Source organism: Aspergillus niger (genome assembly GCF_000002855.4).
Source record: "Aspergillus niger supercontig An04".
Taxonomy (NCBI): Eukaryota; Fungi; Ascomycota; class Eurotiomycetes; order Eurotiales; family Aspergillaceae; genus Aspergillus; species Aspergillus niger.
The window spans coordinates 1,245,383-1,259,735 of NT_166539.1; the positions used below are offsets into that span (position 1 = coordinate 1,245,383).

The window sequence follows — 14,353 nt, forward strand, 5'->3', positions numbered from 1 at the left end:
TGCGGACTATGATGTTTTCTTTTGGTCAAGTTTGCGCCCCTCCCTTGTCAAAAGGCTGCGAAGAGGTTCTTTTTTGTCATATTGATTCTTGATACCTTGGCAAATGATGCAGTTCGCTTTTCTATACCAGCATAGCCTATACGTTCGCTTTGAATCTGGATGACGTGCCGCGCAGCTGGGAGCTGACCGGTACGTATGCAGAACATGGGTGTATGTACTTATTTCCGAAGCTTTTAATAATGCCTTGCCCCCTTCGGAGTACTCTGTTCCCAGTGACGCTGACGGCGCGCGCGCGACGTAGGCCGTGGATCAGCACCTACCACCAGAAACACAAAGCCGTGCTGACAAGGATCCTATGGACCGAGGAAGTAGTGCTTGGCTTGGCTCGGCTCGGAGGGGAAAAAAAGAAACATGGGGGCGCCCATTGTTGTCGGGCCATTGTTCTACGAAGCTAGGCTGTCAGGAGCTTCCTTAAGACCCCTACAACCAACGTCAGCCAAGGATCGACGGCTGAAACGGTTGGGGGTGGAAAAAGAGAGGAAGGGAAGAGGCTCCACATCTCGATGGCGCTTGTAGCAGCGAAAGCCAGTCATGGGGCTGAAGTCTATCTCTTCTCGCCTTCTAGGTCGGGGCAGTAGGTCCCGACTGTCGTAGCGCCTGATCGACCCATCCAGCCGCCCATATGGTTTAGTCTGGGGGTGTGGGAAGGAATACACGAAGAGGAGAAGGATGAGCAAGAGGATGAACGAAGAGAGAAGGGAGGAAGGGGGGTGCGGCTAGACAGGGAACTTTCGATGGTGCAGTGCAGGTGGGCCGACACCACAACACGCACTCACTCAACACACTTACACACCATAGCCCGAAGCTAGATGCCTTAGGGTGAGAGGGTATGTATTGTGTATGAGAGGAGAAAAGGCAAGAACGGAAATTGATTCGATGACCACCTGCGTTGGTCTCTTCGATCGACTGTACATACATGCATGCGCCAAGTGTTGATTTTTTACCACACAATAAGGCTGTCATCGCTTTGCTTTTTCTTTTCTTGGCCGGCTGGCTGGCCATATAACGCGTCAACCCGATTTCTTTTCTATTGTTGTTGTTGTATCTGAATTATAGACAGAACAGAACAATTGGAAAGCGGATCCGATCGGGAGGATAGGATAGGATAGGATAGGATTAACAACGGGCAGAACCGGACGGAGCTCTCCGACCCGAGATCCCAATCAATCATATTCCTGAGGAGAATGTATCCGAGATTTGGTTAAGGAAAGGGAGGGTGTGGGTAAGAGAAGGGAAAAGGGGATTAAAGAAAACTTGTTTTTTTATTTTTCTCCTGTTGTGTTGTTGTGTAGTGTGACTGGACTAGTAATCTAGCCGGGTGGAACTAGATTATTTAGTTAGTTTTTTTTTTTTTTTTTTTTTTTTTTTTTTTTTTTTTTTTTTTTTTTTTTTTCTTCTGGTTGGTATCAATAACTCAGTTAGGATAGGATGGGATGGAGACGCGACACGGTCGGGAGTAAGCGCCAGAGACAAGAGGAGTGGGGTGGAGAAGTTGGGGGCGAAGACAGTATACGATGATATCTATCTAGTTAAGATTGATTTGATTTGATTGAGTTGAATCCTTTTCGATGCGATGCGCTTGTATGGACGGATGTTTGTACCTGATTGATTTAATTGATTGATTTTATTCCAGGCGGTCAGTTTTGTCTACTTTACTTTGCGTTTACTAGTGAGGTAGTTTCGAGAAGAAAACTTGGAATTGCTGCAGCAGCTGGGAATAGATGAATCATGGTCAATATGGATATTATTTCCGTGTGACAGGGAGAGGAAGGAGGAGGAGGGTTGATTGACATGAATGACGGTCTGAATGAATACTGAATAGATAGACGGGGGAAGTGTGATCGACCGACTCTTTTTTAATTTGTTACTTTAGTTTGAAAATTTGGATTGATCCTGCGTGTGTCATCTGGATGAGATGATGGATCTCGTGTTGGGGATGTACTAGCCAGCGAGACCGAGAAGGAGAATCGAGAGAGTCTAGATGGATGGGCTGTGGGGATGGGATGGAAAAAAGGCTGCGGGGGGGTTGCCTTGTGGTGTTTCAATTTACTCCGTAGTCTGATCTAATTAACTAGTTAGTTGACAGGCATCTTTGTTGTGGATGTGGATGTACATGACAGGATATGATATGATATGAGGTATCTATAGATTCCAATAATAGCTATGAGATTCAACTGTCATTTCTCAGTACTACGTACTTACTTACTCACTCCTCCTCCCCCCTAAGAGTAATTGTAATTGTCAAGGATGATTGAAGTAGAACTAACATCAGATATAGTATATTGTCTTACGACTGCCGGATCCACAATTCCAAGCTACTAACTACTAGCACTTAATCGACAATCGGAAATCCAAAAAGCCTAGAGTTAGATACTAATACTTAGGTGTCAACTCTACTCATTTCCCAAAATAAGTCTGATTTGCCGACGGGACTTTACTACTGTCTGTTGTGATCGTCAATCCGTCGCCTATCTCTGTTATAGTGGTATTTATGGTGATACCTACCTACTTTTTCTATTTCTGATCAGCTAGACTGGCTGAAAAGGAAACTAACCATGCGAAAAAATAGATAAAGATAGTAGTAATACTCTAGTAGATAGGTATGTCTGTCCGTGGTACGTAGGCTTGGTGATATCACTTCAATTCCTGCGGTTCGCTTAGAGTTGAAATGACATGGCTGAGATGAGATGAGATGAGATGACATGAGTTGGGTTGATACATACGTGTAATATAACATACTTTGTGTATTACCAGCCATATGTATTTGTAAGGTGTATGTATGGTAACATACATATAAATAGATACTACACCACACTACTAAGTTATCTACGGTGATGATGATAATGATGATGACAGCCCAAGAAAGTAAAAAGAATGCGAAAGGATTAGATGTGATGATGTGATGGAATTGCTTTTGCCTCGCAGGTAGATGTCTGTCTATCGACCAATCATGGTGTTGATCAAACAGAGTAAGATAGTAGCTGTAGTAGCTTGTCGGGGAATTGTCGGGTCGTTCGACTTGTGGTACTGGTGGTGGTGGTGGCACACCATACCACTCACACGGCTGGCATAAGCAATCAAGCCACCACCTCCTCCTCCTCCACCACCACCATGGCTTATGGGCTGTGTTTGGGTTGTGGTGGTGGTGGTGGATAAATTCTTATGCCTTGATCTAAAGTATCAAGATAATGTTGTTTCTACTGTGTGGAAGGGAAGTAAGTATATTAGTAGAAGAGAAAAAGTAGACTAATATCCATAAAAGCCTCATGCCTCATACATGAATCAAAAGTACACACATTAGTATGTACCCCACAGCCAAATCCAAAGTATCAGACACCCCATAGTATCCACAGATAGATAGACCAAAATTGAGACCACACCCCTACCACCATCTGCCTAATACACGAACCAGCCAATCCCACAGTAGCAAAATCAACAAGGATACTGATTGTACACGTAGCTACCATACAATACTCCCTCAATCTACATAAATAGTTGCTTGACATATAACACAGAGTTATAAGAGACCACGCCACCAGGCAATCGCTGTCATATGTTGGGTTGAACTCCACTGGAATGGACAAAAGTACCTTGCATGCATGGGGTAGACGGCCAACTACTAGTGTTGGTTGACATGGGTGTGGGGGTGTGCTGTATCTTTTCTTTACTTCTTTTCGAGTATGCTCATATTTGGGAATAACTTGGTCGTGAGTGTGCTATTGTTCGTGGGGAAGGTGATATGTTTCAGGTGGTTGTGTGAGGGAGTATGTCGACCTATCAGATATTGGGGAGATATTACTAGGTAATAGTAGTAGGGTATGAATACTTATGAGCAGGTATATCCAGAGGTATCACCCAAGTAGCCAACTACAAGGGTGTCGATGTCAGATGTCATAATCATAATCAATCCAACACACGCGTTGTTTCGAGTTAATATATATGTGTCGAGCAGGTCTCATGATCATCTCGTCTGATCACTCAAGGATTGTATCTATCCGAGTATCAGCAGCTGCACATCCCCCCTGTAGCTATTCATGATCTATTATCTACGTGAATACCTATCCATCTTATACCTAAAGCAACAGCATAAAATACCCAACGGCATGACCATCGGATCACCGGCACGGCACAATCCGAATATCAGATGGATAGCTTACTGTTCCACAACCCCCTCTAAACGCCGAGGCATATCCCACGCCACGGGGTAAGCTCCTCATGATCATGAGAAAGTCGTATTCAGTACCTGGCTGTGTTACCTTGTGTGAGTGTTGTTTATTCTCCGATTAGGGTGATTGATAAGGGGCTGTTGGCCCGAGGCCGAGGCTGAAGCCGTTGAACGGTCTGGGGTAGATCCTATGTATCTGAGCATCTCTTGTAGATTCAATGGTAGAGTAGTGTATATATACTGCTCCTGTACTTGCTGTGCATTGATTCTATAGTATATGTATGTCTATGTATCAATCAACTCTTATTCTTGACGTATATCATTAGCGGGTTAGTCGTCTAGAGAAAATAGTAGCGAAAAGTAAGCTTACAACTTTCCTCTCACAACCAAGCCCATCATCACTAATCCTATCCATATACTGGCCTCATCTCAACAGTCTAGATGTTCAGCTGCCATTTCATATCAACCCTAGGAGTAGACCCTGTACCACGTCGGAATGTATCCATCAAGGACAAAGACAACTCGAGGCCGGATCCTCAAGCATAAAAGCACCTGGATCTCCTGTTTCCTCGAGTATCGACATCAGCATCACTACTACTTTTATCAAGTATTGAGATCAAAATCAAAGAAGTGACAAAATGCGTTTCACTATCCCTCTTGCCCTCTTTTTCGCCGCCCTGGCCATCGCCGCCCCGGCTGCGGAGGCAGACAATGAATCCGGCGCTGCAGTGTCTGAGGACCCTGCCTTGGCTGATGCGCAGCGTTGTCGACCAGGATATAGACAGTGCATGGATGTATGTCTCTTCTTTTGGCTTGGGTCTTAATAAGACGTGGTTAGCTAACTAGGTGTAGAACTGCAACCGTCACCACGGAGGTGACCGTTGCTTCCGGGTAAATCCATCTTCTTTATCGTCTCAGTCACACTGTATCTAACAAGATTTAGGCCTGCTGGGCTCACTACTGCTAGTGGATTGCCCCATACACACCAGAATGATTGTCGGGTAGTCGAAGGACACAGTGATTGATTTGATATTGTGCTCGTTCCGTTGACGTCAACGCAAGCTATTGTCCCTCTTTAACTAAATCGAGCTGTTTATATGAGTCTTCTCCCTGAGTGTGATCCCAGGCTTAGTAGCCAGTAATACCGAATTGATCAAAGCAAGCACATCAACAATGACCAATAGCCCACCAGCCATCAGGAATCTCGGACAGAATATCGCAAAGAGCATCAGATGACGGCGGAGGATACACGCCCATAATGCTGTAAAGGCAGCCCAGGCAGTGTAAACAGTGCTATGAATGGCCAGAAAGCGTGCTTGGCTCTGTTTTTCCCCCGAATGAAGAAGAGGCACGGCGCATGCTGCAACGATTGGCGCGGCAAATGTATTGATGATCACCAGCAATGGTGACCAGGGATACTGCGTATCCCGGAATGGGATGTAGGCTGACTTCCATTGGATGCTGGATAAGGTGGCGTTGTGACCGGTGCTGAAAAAGTGTAAAGTTCCGAGGAGCGCTGCGATGGTGGGTTTGATGGAGCTGTTATTGGGGACGAGATACCGTAGACTGATGAGCTGGTAGTAAAGGATTGCCAAGGACAATCCGCCTGCTGGGGTGCTTGAGAGAATGCCTGCGAGGACCACTGCTGTTGTGAAGATGAGCGGCCGTTCGAGTGACCTATGTCTTGGAGTGGTTGTAAACGCAGTTGCTAACCCGATGAAGACAATGGCCAGCACCATTCGTGCAAGAGTCATGCGCACAGTTTTGGAGGTGCCGTCGCTAAGGAAGTCCACCAGCCAGCCGTTGTTACTTGCTGTTTCTAGGATATTGAAGACGGTGTTGAGCAGCAGTGCACTTGGTATGCCGAGTCCGAACCAAAACAGGTTTCTAGCCGTGTTGTCTTGCAGAGCCATTCGAGTAATGTATACCACGGCTACAGCGGTAATGACCGGGCTTGATAGCTGCCATATCGAGCTGCTCTCCAGACGATAGAATGACGTTCTGCAGATTGGCAGTTGCTCTTCACGACAAGCCCGGCTGAGAGAGGCGACTCGGCTCAGCAGCGTGAAAATAACTGAAAAAGCCGTTTCACGTATCCCGTTTGCCTGATGTATCCGGTCTGACGTGCCAAGAGTACATAGCCCGAATGTCGACAGAAAGAGCAACACCACACGGTCCTCCCAGATGGTGTAAGAGTTCGAGGCAAATCCAATGCCGAGAAGTAGGGTGAACATCACAGACTGCCAGCCCCAGACTCCCCCCGGAAGGCACTGCACAACACTCAAATCAGTCTGCCACATATTCCACACAATACTGCCCAGAGCAGCACCCAGGATCACACCATCAAGGACAGAACCACGACCAGTGTCTGCCAAGACAACATGACCAGCCACGGCAACAATCCCCGTCACGGTTCCCGCTACCATCCCAGCCCTCTGCTCTAGATCAGGCCAGCTTTCACTCACCTGAAAGCATAGCGTACTCACAACCCCCAGCAGTAGAACCACCAAGCCCTCAATCATCCTCAGCGGATCAAACTGAGCCCATATACGCTTATACCCCTCTAGCATCCTCTCTTGATATCTCCTCAACACCTGATAGTACTCTCTCAACGCCAGCTCATCCCCAAAGTCCACATCAACCTCATCCCATTTATCCCACTCAACCACCTCCTCCCCTCCATACCTCTCATATTCCCTCGTGAACCTCTGGATTTGTGCCACAACCAAAGCATTAACCTCCACCAAACGTCCCCAATCCCTCCCCTCCCTCCCAGCAAACACCTCCTCAATCGGCCGACCCAGGTTATTAAACGGCACCGGCACGCCCATCAGCAATGCCAACGTCGGCACCAAATCCACCTGCGGCGTATCTCTCCCCACGACACCAGTAGCAGCAGCATCACCATCAACGAACCCCCAAACCTCCCTAGTCGTATACATCCACAGCGCAGCCCGTACCTCATCCGCCGTCTCACCCCCATGATTCCCATTCTCATCCATCCCGTGATCTCCCATGACAACCAACAGCGTCTCGTCATCAATTTCCCCTATCACTTCCCTAATAATCCCATCCATTTGGACCAGTTTATCCCTCATTTCCGGATGCCCCGGTCCAAACCGATGCCCGACGTGATCGACGCCTAGGAAATGGGCGATTATCACGTCCCACTCCTCGTTTCCCTTTGTATCTCTACTTCGTAGTAAAGGTAGAAGATGCCCATATACCCCATCATCAACAGTATGTAAATCCTCCACCAGGAACGAGCTATACGGGCGTGATAGCCCTGTATCAAATTGTCCCGGGAATAGTTTCACCCATGTGTCATCGCCCAACACGACGAGACGTTTCCCTGCGTCATGAAGCTGAGATATCAGATTATCCTCTGTGATTGCTGATCCGGCGAAGTTGGACCCCGCTTCGATGAAAGTGGGCAGAGTGCCGGTCGTGAGGGCTTTCAGACGCTGGAGGGTAGTGGTGGGAGGATCAGCGATGAAGGGGTAGAGAAGGGCATTGTGGGGGGTGTGGAGGGCTGTGGTGTGGAGGATGGTGAGGGCGTTGTGGTATGTTTCGTTGGAGGAGGTGGTGATGGGGATGGTGAAATCGTAGCGGAGGGCGTCGATGAGGAGGATGATGGCTTTGGTGAAGGTGGGTGTAGTCCAGCAGGTAGTGTTAGTGTTGGTAATGAGAATGGGAGGGTGGGAGCAATTGCTTCTCGAGTCGAGGGTTTGGCGTGTTAGGAGGAAGCCTTTGTGAAGAGGTATAGGCCTGTAGTGTGGAGGAAGCTGGATGGTGGTTAGTATGGTCAATTGAGCTGGGATATGTAGAGGTGGTGGGGTAAGTATACAGAATCCAGAGGAAGAAGAGTGGGAGATGCCATCTTTTGCTTCCTGATGGGCCCATTGTGCGCTGCTATAGATGCTGCAGTGCCTATCAAACTATACTATCGTATCGTCCAACGACGAATGTAAACAGATGATCATCTTCTTCTTCATCCAACAAAAGCAATAATAATCAACGATCAGGCAGCTCTATTTACAATCTACAGGCAATAGTCTCCTTGGTTTTCTGTGGCACAAACTCTCCCCTGTGTAACCATCACTCAATCAAATTCACTTCAACCTTCATCAAAACCGAAGTAAATGTAAGTATACCAATACCATCCAGAAAAGGAAATATAGTAAGTACCGTCACGTACCAATACACACCACTCCCGTATTTCCATACCGATACTCACACCAAGTACATACTTACGTAACCAAGTTAGTTACTAACGAACTAATCTACTGCAGTCCTAACCAACTAACTAGGTTACTAATTCTCCGCTGCCAACCAAACCAACCCTCGTCTTAGCGAGGTGGATAAGTAATAGATAGATAGCCTGAGGCTAACTAACTACTTGCTGCTTGCTGATCAATAGCGATTCTTTCCCGCTCGTATTGGGACAATCTTAGCCCGATGCGGGAAGCATTAGCGAGGACGGATGTGGTTGGTCGGTGAGGGGAGAAGATCGCAATCAACCTAGGTATGTCTGTAAAGTAAATCGAGATGACACTTAGTACTTTCGTTTACTTGACAGGTAACTGCGAGTAGATTAGGTAGCTTGGGGTTTATCTGGTTGACTTTATCTAGGTTGTTTGGGTGTGGAAAGAGCTTATTATTGACTTCATTGGGGTTTGGGGGAAGCTTTGAAAGCTATTATGGGGTACTTCCGTGGGTCGGATGGGGATGGGGAGGGTTATGCTTAATGGGAGAGTGGATGGGATGGGATTATGATGTGGTCTGTGTAAGTGTCTTGGGTTCTTTTGGGGAATAGATAGATTGGGAGGGTTAATGGTGGGACAAATTCAGTGTAAGGTAAGCAGCTGTGATCCCATGCATGTTCATTGGTTCCTTGAATATACCTATATACCCATACCCATTCTATGTAATTCATTGCTATACAAACATAACCCCTGTCATCATCATCATCTTATATACGTATACCATCCAGCTCCCAAGCAACAAAGAATGAATCCTACCAACTCGTTACCCCCCTCTCCCTATCAAACCCACCCCTCAACTGCTCTCCCGGCTTAACCACCTTCCCCTGCAACACCGTATACCTCACAATATTCTCACAATCCTGCGGCCTCACCCTCGCAAGCCAGATGCCCTGCGCCGCGCCCTCTTCCTCTGTCTCTCCAGCTCCCTCCTCCGTCTTCTTATACCACTCAAAGTCCCTCCTCCGATAAATAATCACATTCGCCGCATACTTATGCCCACCAACATGATTGATAAAGTAGATCCCCACACCACCAGGCCTCTCATCATCCATATCCCGATACAAGCCTAGATGGCGCAAATGGCGCTCGAACTCCTTGCGGAGGAGTGGCGCGGACTGCCCGCAGCGGGCGTCGCGGGTGCGGTGCGAACAGAGCAGAATAACGGCGGAGTGAGGGGAGGGGCGGGAGCGGAGGGAGGTAAGGGTATGAATGTCGATGTTTTCTTCTTCCTGTTGTTCTTCGATTGAGGGTTGTTGTTGCTGTTGCTCATCCTCATTGTTGTTTCCAGTGGCCGCAGACTCGGATACAGCACCGCCTAGAGGGGTAGTAGTCGTCGGCGACCGATTAACAAAATACTTGATCAAATCCGGCGCCAGCTGCGGCGTAACATGATCAACAATGGTAAACCTGGGCAGAAGCAACACAGTCGTAGGCTGCTTGCCCGCATCATGATAATGATACTCGTCCGGGACGGGCATATTGGAGGCGGATAATTTCAGTTTCTAAAGCAACACACAACCACCCGATTAGCTTCCTTCCTCACAATTCTTACTTTTATCGCGCAGCCTCAACAAACTGCAACTGTGATGATGTCTTCATACCCCATTACTAGGCACCAGCCCCCCCTTCTCAATAGCCTCCATGACACTACCCTCTTCATCCGCAACATCCCTCACCCAATCCGACTTCCCGGTCGCAACCAGCACGTGCGTCGACCAGCCATTGATATTCCCATACATGTTATCCTCCTGGTCGACATCGAATTTAGCAGGGTATTTCACCGTGCAGGACGCACAGTCGTGCAGACATTCCTCGCCGTCCACGGCGGGGTCGGTCTTTAGGAAAAGCGTGTCGGCCGAGGGGGCTGCATCATTATCCTCCTCGGGTTTGGGGCTGTCTTTGGGACTATCCTGCGGGGTGGCCGAGGGGGTCGGGGTGAAGAATGAGCGGCCTCGTTGGAGGATGGATTGCATTGTAAGTGAATGGATCGGGAATGTGAGGAAAAAGAAGAAGGAGGAGGAGGAGGAAGGGTGAATAGGAAATAGGGAGGGAAATGTTTCTTTTCTTTCATTCGGACTTTTTGCGAACCGCCAGATCTTATCAATCGCCGCCTTGCCAAGGACGGAAAGCCACGCCGACGTGATGCGGCTGTCGGCTGCTGCCGGACCTCCGATTGGCTTACGTCACAGCAGGAGCACTCTTTGCCGATTTCTAAAGTGGGGGGTTGTTTTGAGGGGGCAGTTCTTTTTTGGGCGTTGGGGAACACAGGGCAGGTGGATATGACCTAATAAGACCCAATGAGAACTTCCATGTAACTAATAGTGGCATATTGCGAATATAGGAGAGAAATCACATCTTTATTCGTATAATTATCCAGAATGGGTTTCTCCAATTCTTATCTATCTATGTTTGAGGTCTACCGTCGACGCGGCTGCTGCTGCCAACATTATAAGCGTACGGTAAATCCGTCGGACTCCGGGTCTCGACCAGGCGAATCACGCTTCCTCCGGAGCTACCAGACACATTCGATTGCACTCGCCGAAGCGACCGCATCGATGGCGTCCGAGGAGGCGCCAGGGTTCGCTGCGCCTCCGAGCGTCTCGACCAAACAGGCGACCAGCGACCCTGTCTGGCGCCCTCCCAAGTGGACGCATTTGAAGGCCGCAGACTATTACTCCGGCCCCGCGATATCGCTTCACTATCTCCATAGGAATCCACCGTATCGGTCTCGCCTTCCTCGTCCGAGGGCCCGATAAGAGACTCACTCTCAGCCTGGGAACTCCCACCCCGCACCTCATCCAAGATCTGGGGATCCAAAACCTTCATCCCCCTCAGGAGCTCCGCAAACACATGCATCAAAGTCCTGAACTCAGCCTCGTGTAGCTCACGCGTCGAAAAGCGCGCCCGCTCGTACAGAGCGACAAATTCCATCCCAATTTCCGGCGGATCAATCACATCCAGTGCAGTCAGATGCTGCAAATACCCCCGCAGACCCATCGATGTCGGCCGGCGTAGTACTTCCACTACCCGCGTGTCAGGAATCGACTCTTCGGTTTCGGGGAAAGGCGCGTGAAGCGCCCGCTGAGTGGCCGTGAAGATTGGATCGGGAGGAGCTAGTGACACGGCCTTGGCCTCAATGAGATGAGGCAGTTCCTGGACCACAGTTCGATACGGTAGGTCGGGCAAGTCAGGACACGATGGCGAGGACCATCCGGGGTGCTCGACCTGACCCCACGGCGGATTGTCGTAGTCCACCAGGAGTGATTCATAGCTTGAGAAATCATATCCGTCTGCTGCAATGTCCCTGGGTCGAGCCTGGTAGGCTATGATCGCACTATGCGCCAGACCCTCCTTAACCAGTCGGCGCACACTCTTGCCAACGTCTTCTCGCTCGACGGGGATCCATGCTTTAGGGATGCCGGAGAGAACGGTACGGTTGGTATATATACGCGTGGTGTAGATTAAGACCGCGAGGATAAAGGTGACAACGTAGCCGCCGGTGATGATGAAAATGTTCGTGAGGCGCTGCGTGATGTAGCACTGGTAGATCGCATCGGCCGGAGTCAGAATGATGCAGAGGAACAGGACCACGGAGAAGAAGGTGAAGACGGTCAGGTTCAGGACGCGCTGAACGTTGATGGCCATAACCGCGAGCACGTCATATTGCGCAGCAGTTCCAGCTGCTTTCAGGTGCAAGCAACTGGACGGTCCAGAGAGAGATACTGAATAGCTAGGATTAAGGGGATGGATGTCCTTTGCGACCGCGAGATGAGCCGGGTATCACGTGATGCAATGTGGGCTGCGATCGGCATTCGTCGTCTCCCTGTATTGTCTCGGAGGCACAGCGTGGACAAGAACAAGCTATTCATGCCATATCTATTATATTGATAATGAACAAATCAATTATGGCTTCTCAAAGGTATATATATATGCCCTACGCTGATGCTGTCATCTATTGCTCTACGTGTATAAATGCTAGGAATCACGACCCGTTTAGTCATCCTGGACAGCCACCTCGTCCTCCCACTTGGGCTCGAACTGCGCCCGAGCCTTGCGGATGACCCGCTCGATACCGTCCAGACCCATCTTCAGAACATCCATCTTCGGGCCGTAGCTCAGACGAACGAAGTGGTGGCAAGGGCTGTCGAACAGATCTCTTCTGTGGGCGGGGTTGAGGTCGAAGAAGATACCAGGGACCACAATGACCTTCTCGGTCAAGAGGGCGTTGAAGAAGTTCAGTCCGTCGGACAGGTTGGCCTCCTTGGGAAGAGGAGGGTCCAGGGAGGTCAGGTCAAGCCAGATGTAGAAGGTGGCCTGGGGCACGTCGTCGATGCGGAAACCGATCTCACGCAGGCGCCCAACAACAAAGTCTCTCTTCTCGCGGAAGTGCACCTGCAAGGCCTTCATCTCCGCGCGCACCAGCGACGGCTCGAGCATGGGAACGGCGGCTTCTTGGAAAGGCGCGTTGGCACCACCGTCCAGGTAGGAACCAGCAGAGCCCAGGGCATCGACGAACTCCTTGGGGCCCACAACCCAAGCGATACGCCAACCCGGAAGACGGAAACGCTTGGTCAGACCGTCAATCAAAAGCACATCTGTTAGAGTCAGCATGGCAGGAACAACCTGCACCGGTTCTCGTTTGTTCAGGGAGGGTCAGCGGGCGAACCATCTTTGTTGACATCTTCCACGTTGGTGGCACCACTGATCGTGGTTCCGTCACAGTCGGTAGTGTAGTTGTAGCCGCCGTAGAACTCGTCCAGGATCAGAGTCGCACGATCTCTGCAGATGTCCTGGATCTGAGCCAGTTCGGGGTTGGAGACAAAGTGTCCGGTAGGGTTACGAGGGTTGGAGGTCAGCAAGACAGACGTTCCACGAGCGATCTCCTCGGCGATCTTATCGGGGTGGATGTGGTAGTGGTCGTCTTGGGCGAGGGGAATGGGAATAGGAGCGATCTATTGAATTCCAAAGTCAGCCCAGATCGGTCCAGTAAACTAAATCATGACCACAGTCCTCCAACGTCAGTCACTAATTGCACTCACGTTCTTGAACAGCGACAACATCTCCGAGTAGGCCGAGTAATCAGGGATAGGGAAAGACAAGTACGAATTTCCCAGAATAGCAGCAATACGGATCAGACCCGCACGACCACCGGGAACAATGCAGACGTTCTCCCAAGTGTACTGACTGGCCTTGCCCTGACGATAGTGCTCATTGTAGAGGCGAGCGACGGCGGCACGCAGAGGCTTGATACCGGCGGTCGGACCGTACTCACGGGCGGCGGAGGTGATGGGGATGGAAGTCGGGCGAGGGAAACTGCCCTCGATCTCATCATCGGCTTCAGGCGCACCCTGGCCTAGGTTGGCCCAGGCGGAGGGATCCTCAGCATAACCATGTTCGGTGGCACGCTCGGTACACCAGACAACACCAGTGGAGGCACGGGAGGCATCAAGACCGGCATGGGGACGGTGACCTTCGTGGGCGCTACGGAACTGACGATGGGTTTCGGAACGGAGTTCTGCATGGCAAGGATGTTATGTCAGTTGGAATGCCTGCAATAGTCTGCTTTTGACTAGTAGCTTTTGTTGTTGAAGAAAACGGAGTATTATGTGCCCCTCATGCACAAGGCTAAACATTCAGCCTTGCTGCGATGCAAACCACATCTCCGCATGATCGCGGCGGTAGACATGGAGCAAGAATAAAAAAAACAAAACAAAACAAAAGAAGAGAAAGAAATAAGACGATCGACATACCATTCTCAGACAACTCCTTGCCGACCGAGAAGCGGCGGTTGGAGGGGCGCAGGATGCTCAAGCGGCGGCCGGAGAAAGACATGCTGGGCTGCTTTTGCCAAGTCGCAAATTCT

The 14,353-nt window shown here is 49.7% G+C and overlaps 7 protein-coding genes across 7 annotated transcripts; 3 read left to right on the forward strand and 4 right to left on the reverse strand.

The window, feature by feature from the left end:
- Positions 1 to 411: 411 nt before the first annotated feature.
- On the forward strand, positions 412 to 869 carry An04g05070 (hypothetical protein; the record flags this gene model as incomplete). Its single annotated transcript, XM_059747514.1, has 2 exons — positions 412 to 525; positions 639 to 869. 2 exons carry the CDS (start codon positions 412 to 414, stop codon positions 867 to 869), a joined length of 345 nt encoding a protein of 114 aa, XP_059600575.1.
- A 619-nt stretch (positions 870 to 1,488) lies between these two features.
- An04g05080 (hypothetical protein) lies at positions 1,489 to 2,197 on the forward strand (the record flags this gene model as incomplete). The annotated part of the gene is made up of 5 exons (XM_059747515.1): positions 1,489 to 1,567; positions 1,694 to 1,734; positions 1,822 to 1,861; positions 1,976 to 2,085; positions 2,147 to 2,197. 5 exons carry the CDS (start codon positions 1,489 to 1,491, stop codon positions 2,195 to 2,197), a joined length of 321 nt encoding a protein of 106 aa, XP_059600576.1.
- Positions 2,198 to 4,863: 2,666 nt separating this feature from the next.
- Positions 4,864 to 5,192, forward strand: An04g05090 (uncharacterized protein; the record flags this gene model as incomplete). The annotated part of the gene is made up of 3 exons (XM_059747516.1): positions 4,864 to 5,019; positions 5,078 to 5,116; positions 5,169 to 5,192. The coding sequence occupies 3 exons, from the start codon at positions 4,864 to 4,866 to the stop codon at positions 5,190 to 5,192; spliced, it is 219 nt and encodes a 72-aa protein (XP_059600577.1).
- Positions 5,193 to 5,304: 112 nt separating this feature from the next.
- On the reverse strand, positions 5,305 to 8,105 carry An04g05100 (uncharacterized protein; the record flags this gene model as incomplete). The annotated part of the gene is made up of 2 exons (XM_001401837.1): positions 5,305 to 8,010; positions 8,073 to 8,105. The coding sequence occupies 2 exons, from the start codon at positions 8,103 to 8,105 to the stop codon at positions 5,305 to 5,307; spliced, it is 2,739 nt and encodes a 912-aa protein (XP_001401874.1).
- A 1,137-nt stretch (positions 8,106 to 9,242) lies between these two features.
- On the reverse strand, positions 9,243 to 10,463 carry An04g05110 (uncharacterized protein; the record flags this gene model as incomplete). The annotated part of the gene is made up of 2 exons (XM_001401838.1): positions 9,243 to 9,992; positions 10,092 to 10,463. 2 exons carry the CDS (start codon positions 10,461 to 10,463, stop codon positions 9,243 to 9,245), a joined length of 1,122 nt encoding a protein of 373 aa, XP_001401875.1.
- A 430-nt stretch (positions 10,464 to 10,893) lies between these two features.
- An04g05120 (uncharacterized protein) lies at positions 10,894 to 12,135 on the reverse strand (the record flags this gene model as incomplete). Its single annotated transcript, XM_001401839.1, has 1 exon — positions 10,894 to 12,135. One exon carries the CDS (start codon positions 12,133 to 12,135, stop codon positions 10,894 to 10,896), a length of 1,242 nt encoding a protein of 413 aa, XP_001401876.1.
- A 348-nt stretch (positions 12,136 to 12,483) lies between these two features.
- Positions 12,484 to 14,322, reverse strand: An04g05130 (uncharacterized protein; the record flags this gene model as incomplete). The annotated part of the gene is made up of 4 exons (XM_001401840.3): positions 12,484 to 13,085; positions 13,157 to 13,442; positions 13,530 to 14,005; positions 14,241 to 14,322. The coding sequence occupies 4 exons, from the start codon at positions 14,320 to 14,322 to the stop codon at positions 12,484 to 12,486; spliced, it is 1,446 nt and encodes a 481-aa protein (XP_001401877.1).
- Between the last annotated feature and the right edge of the window lie 31 nt (positions 14,323 to 14,353).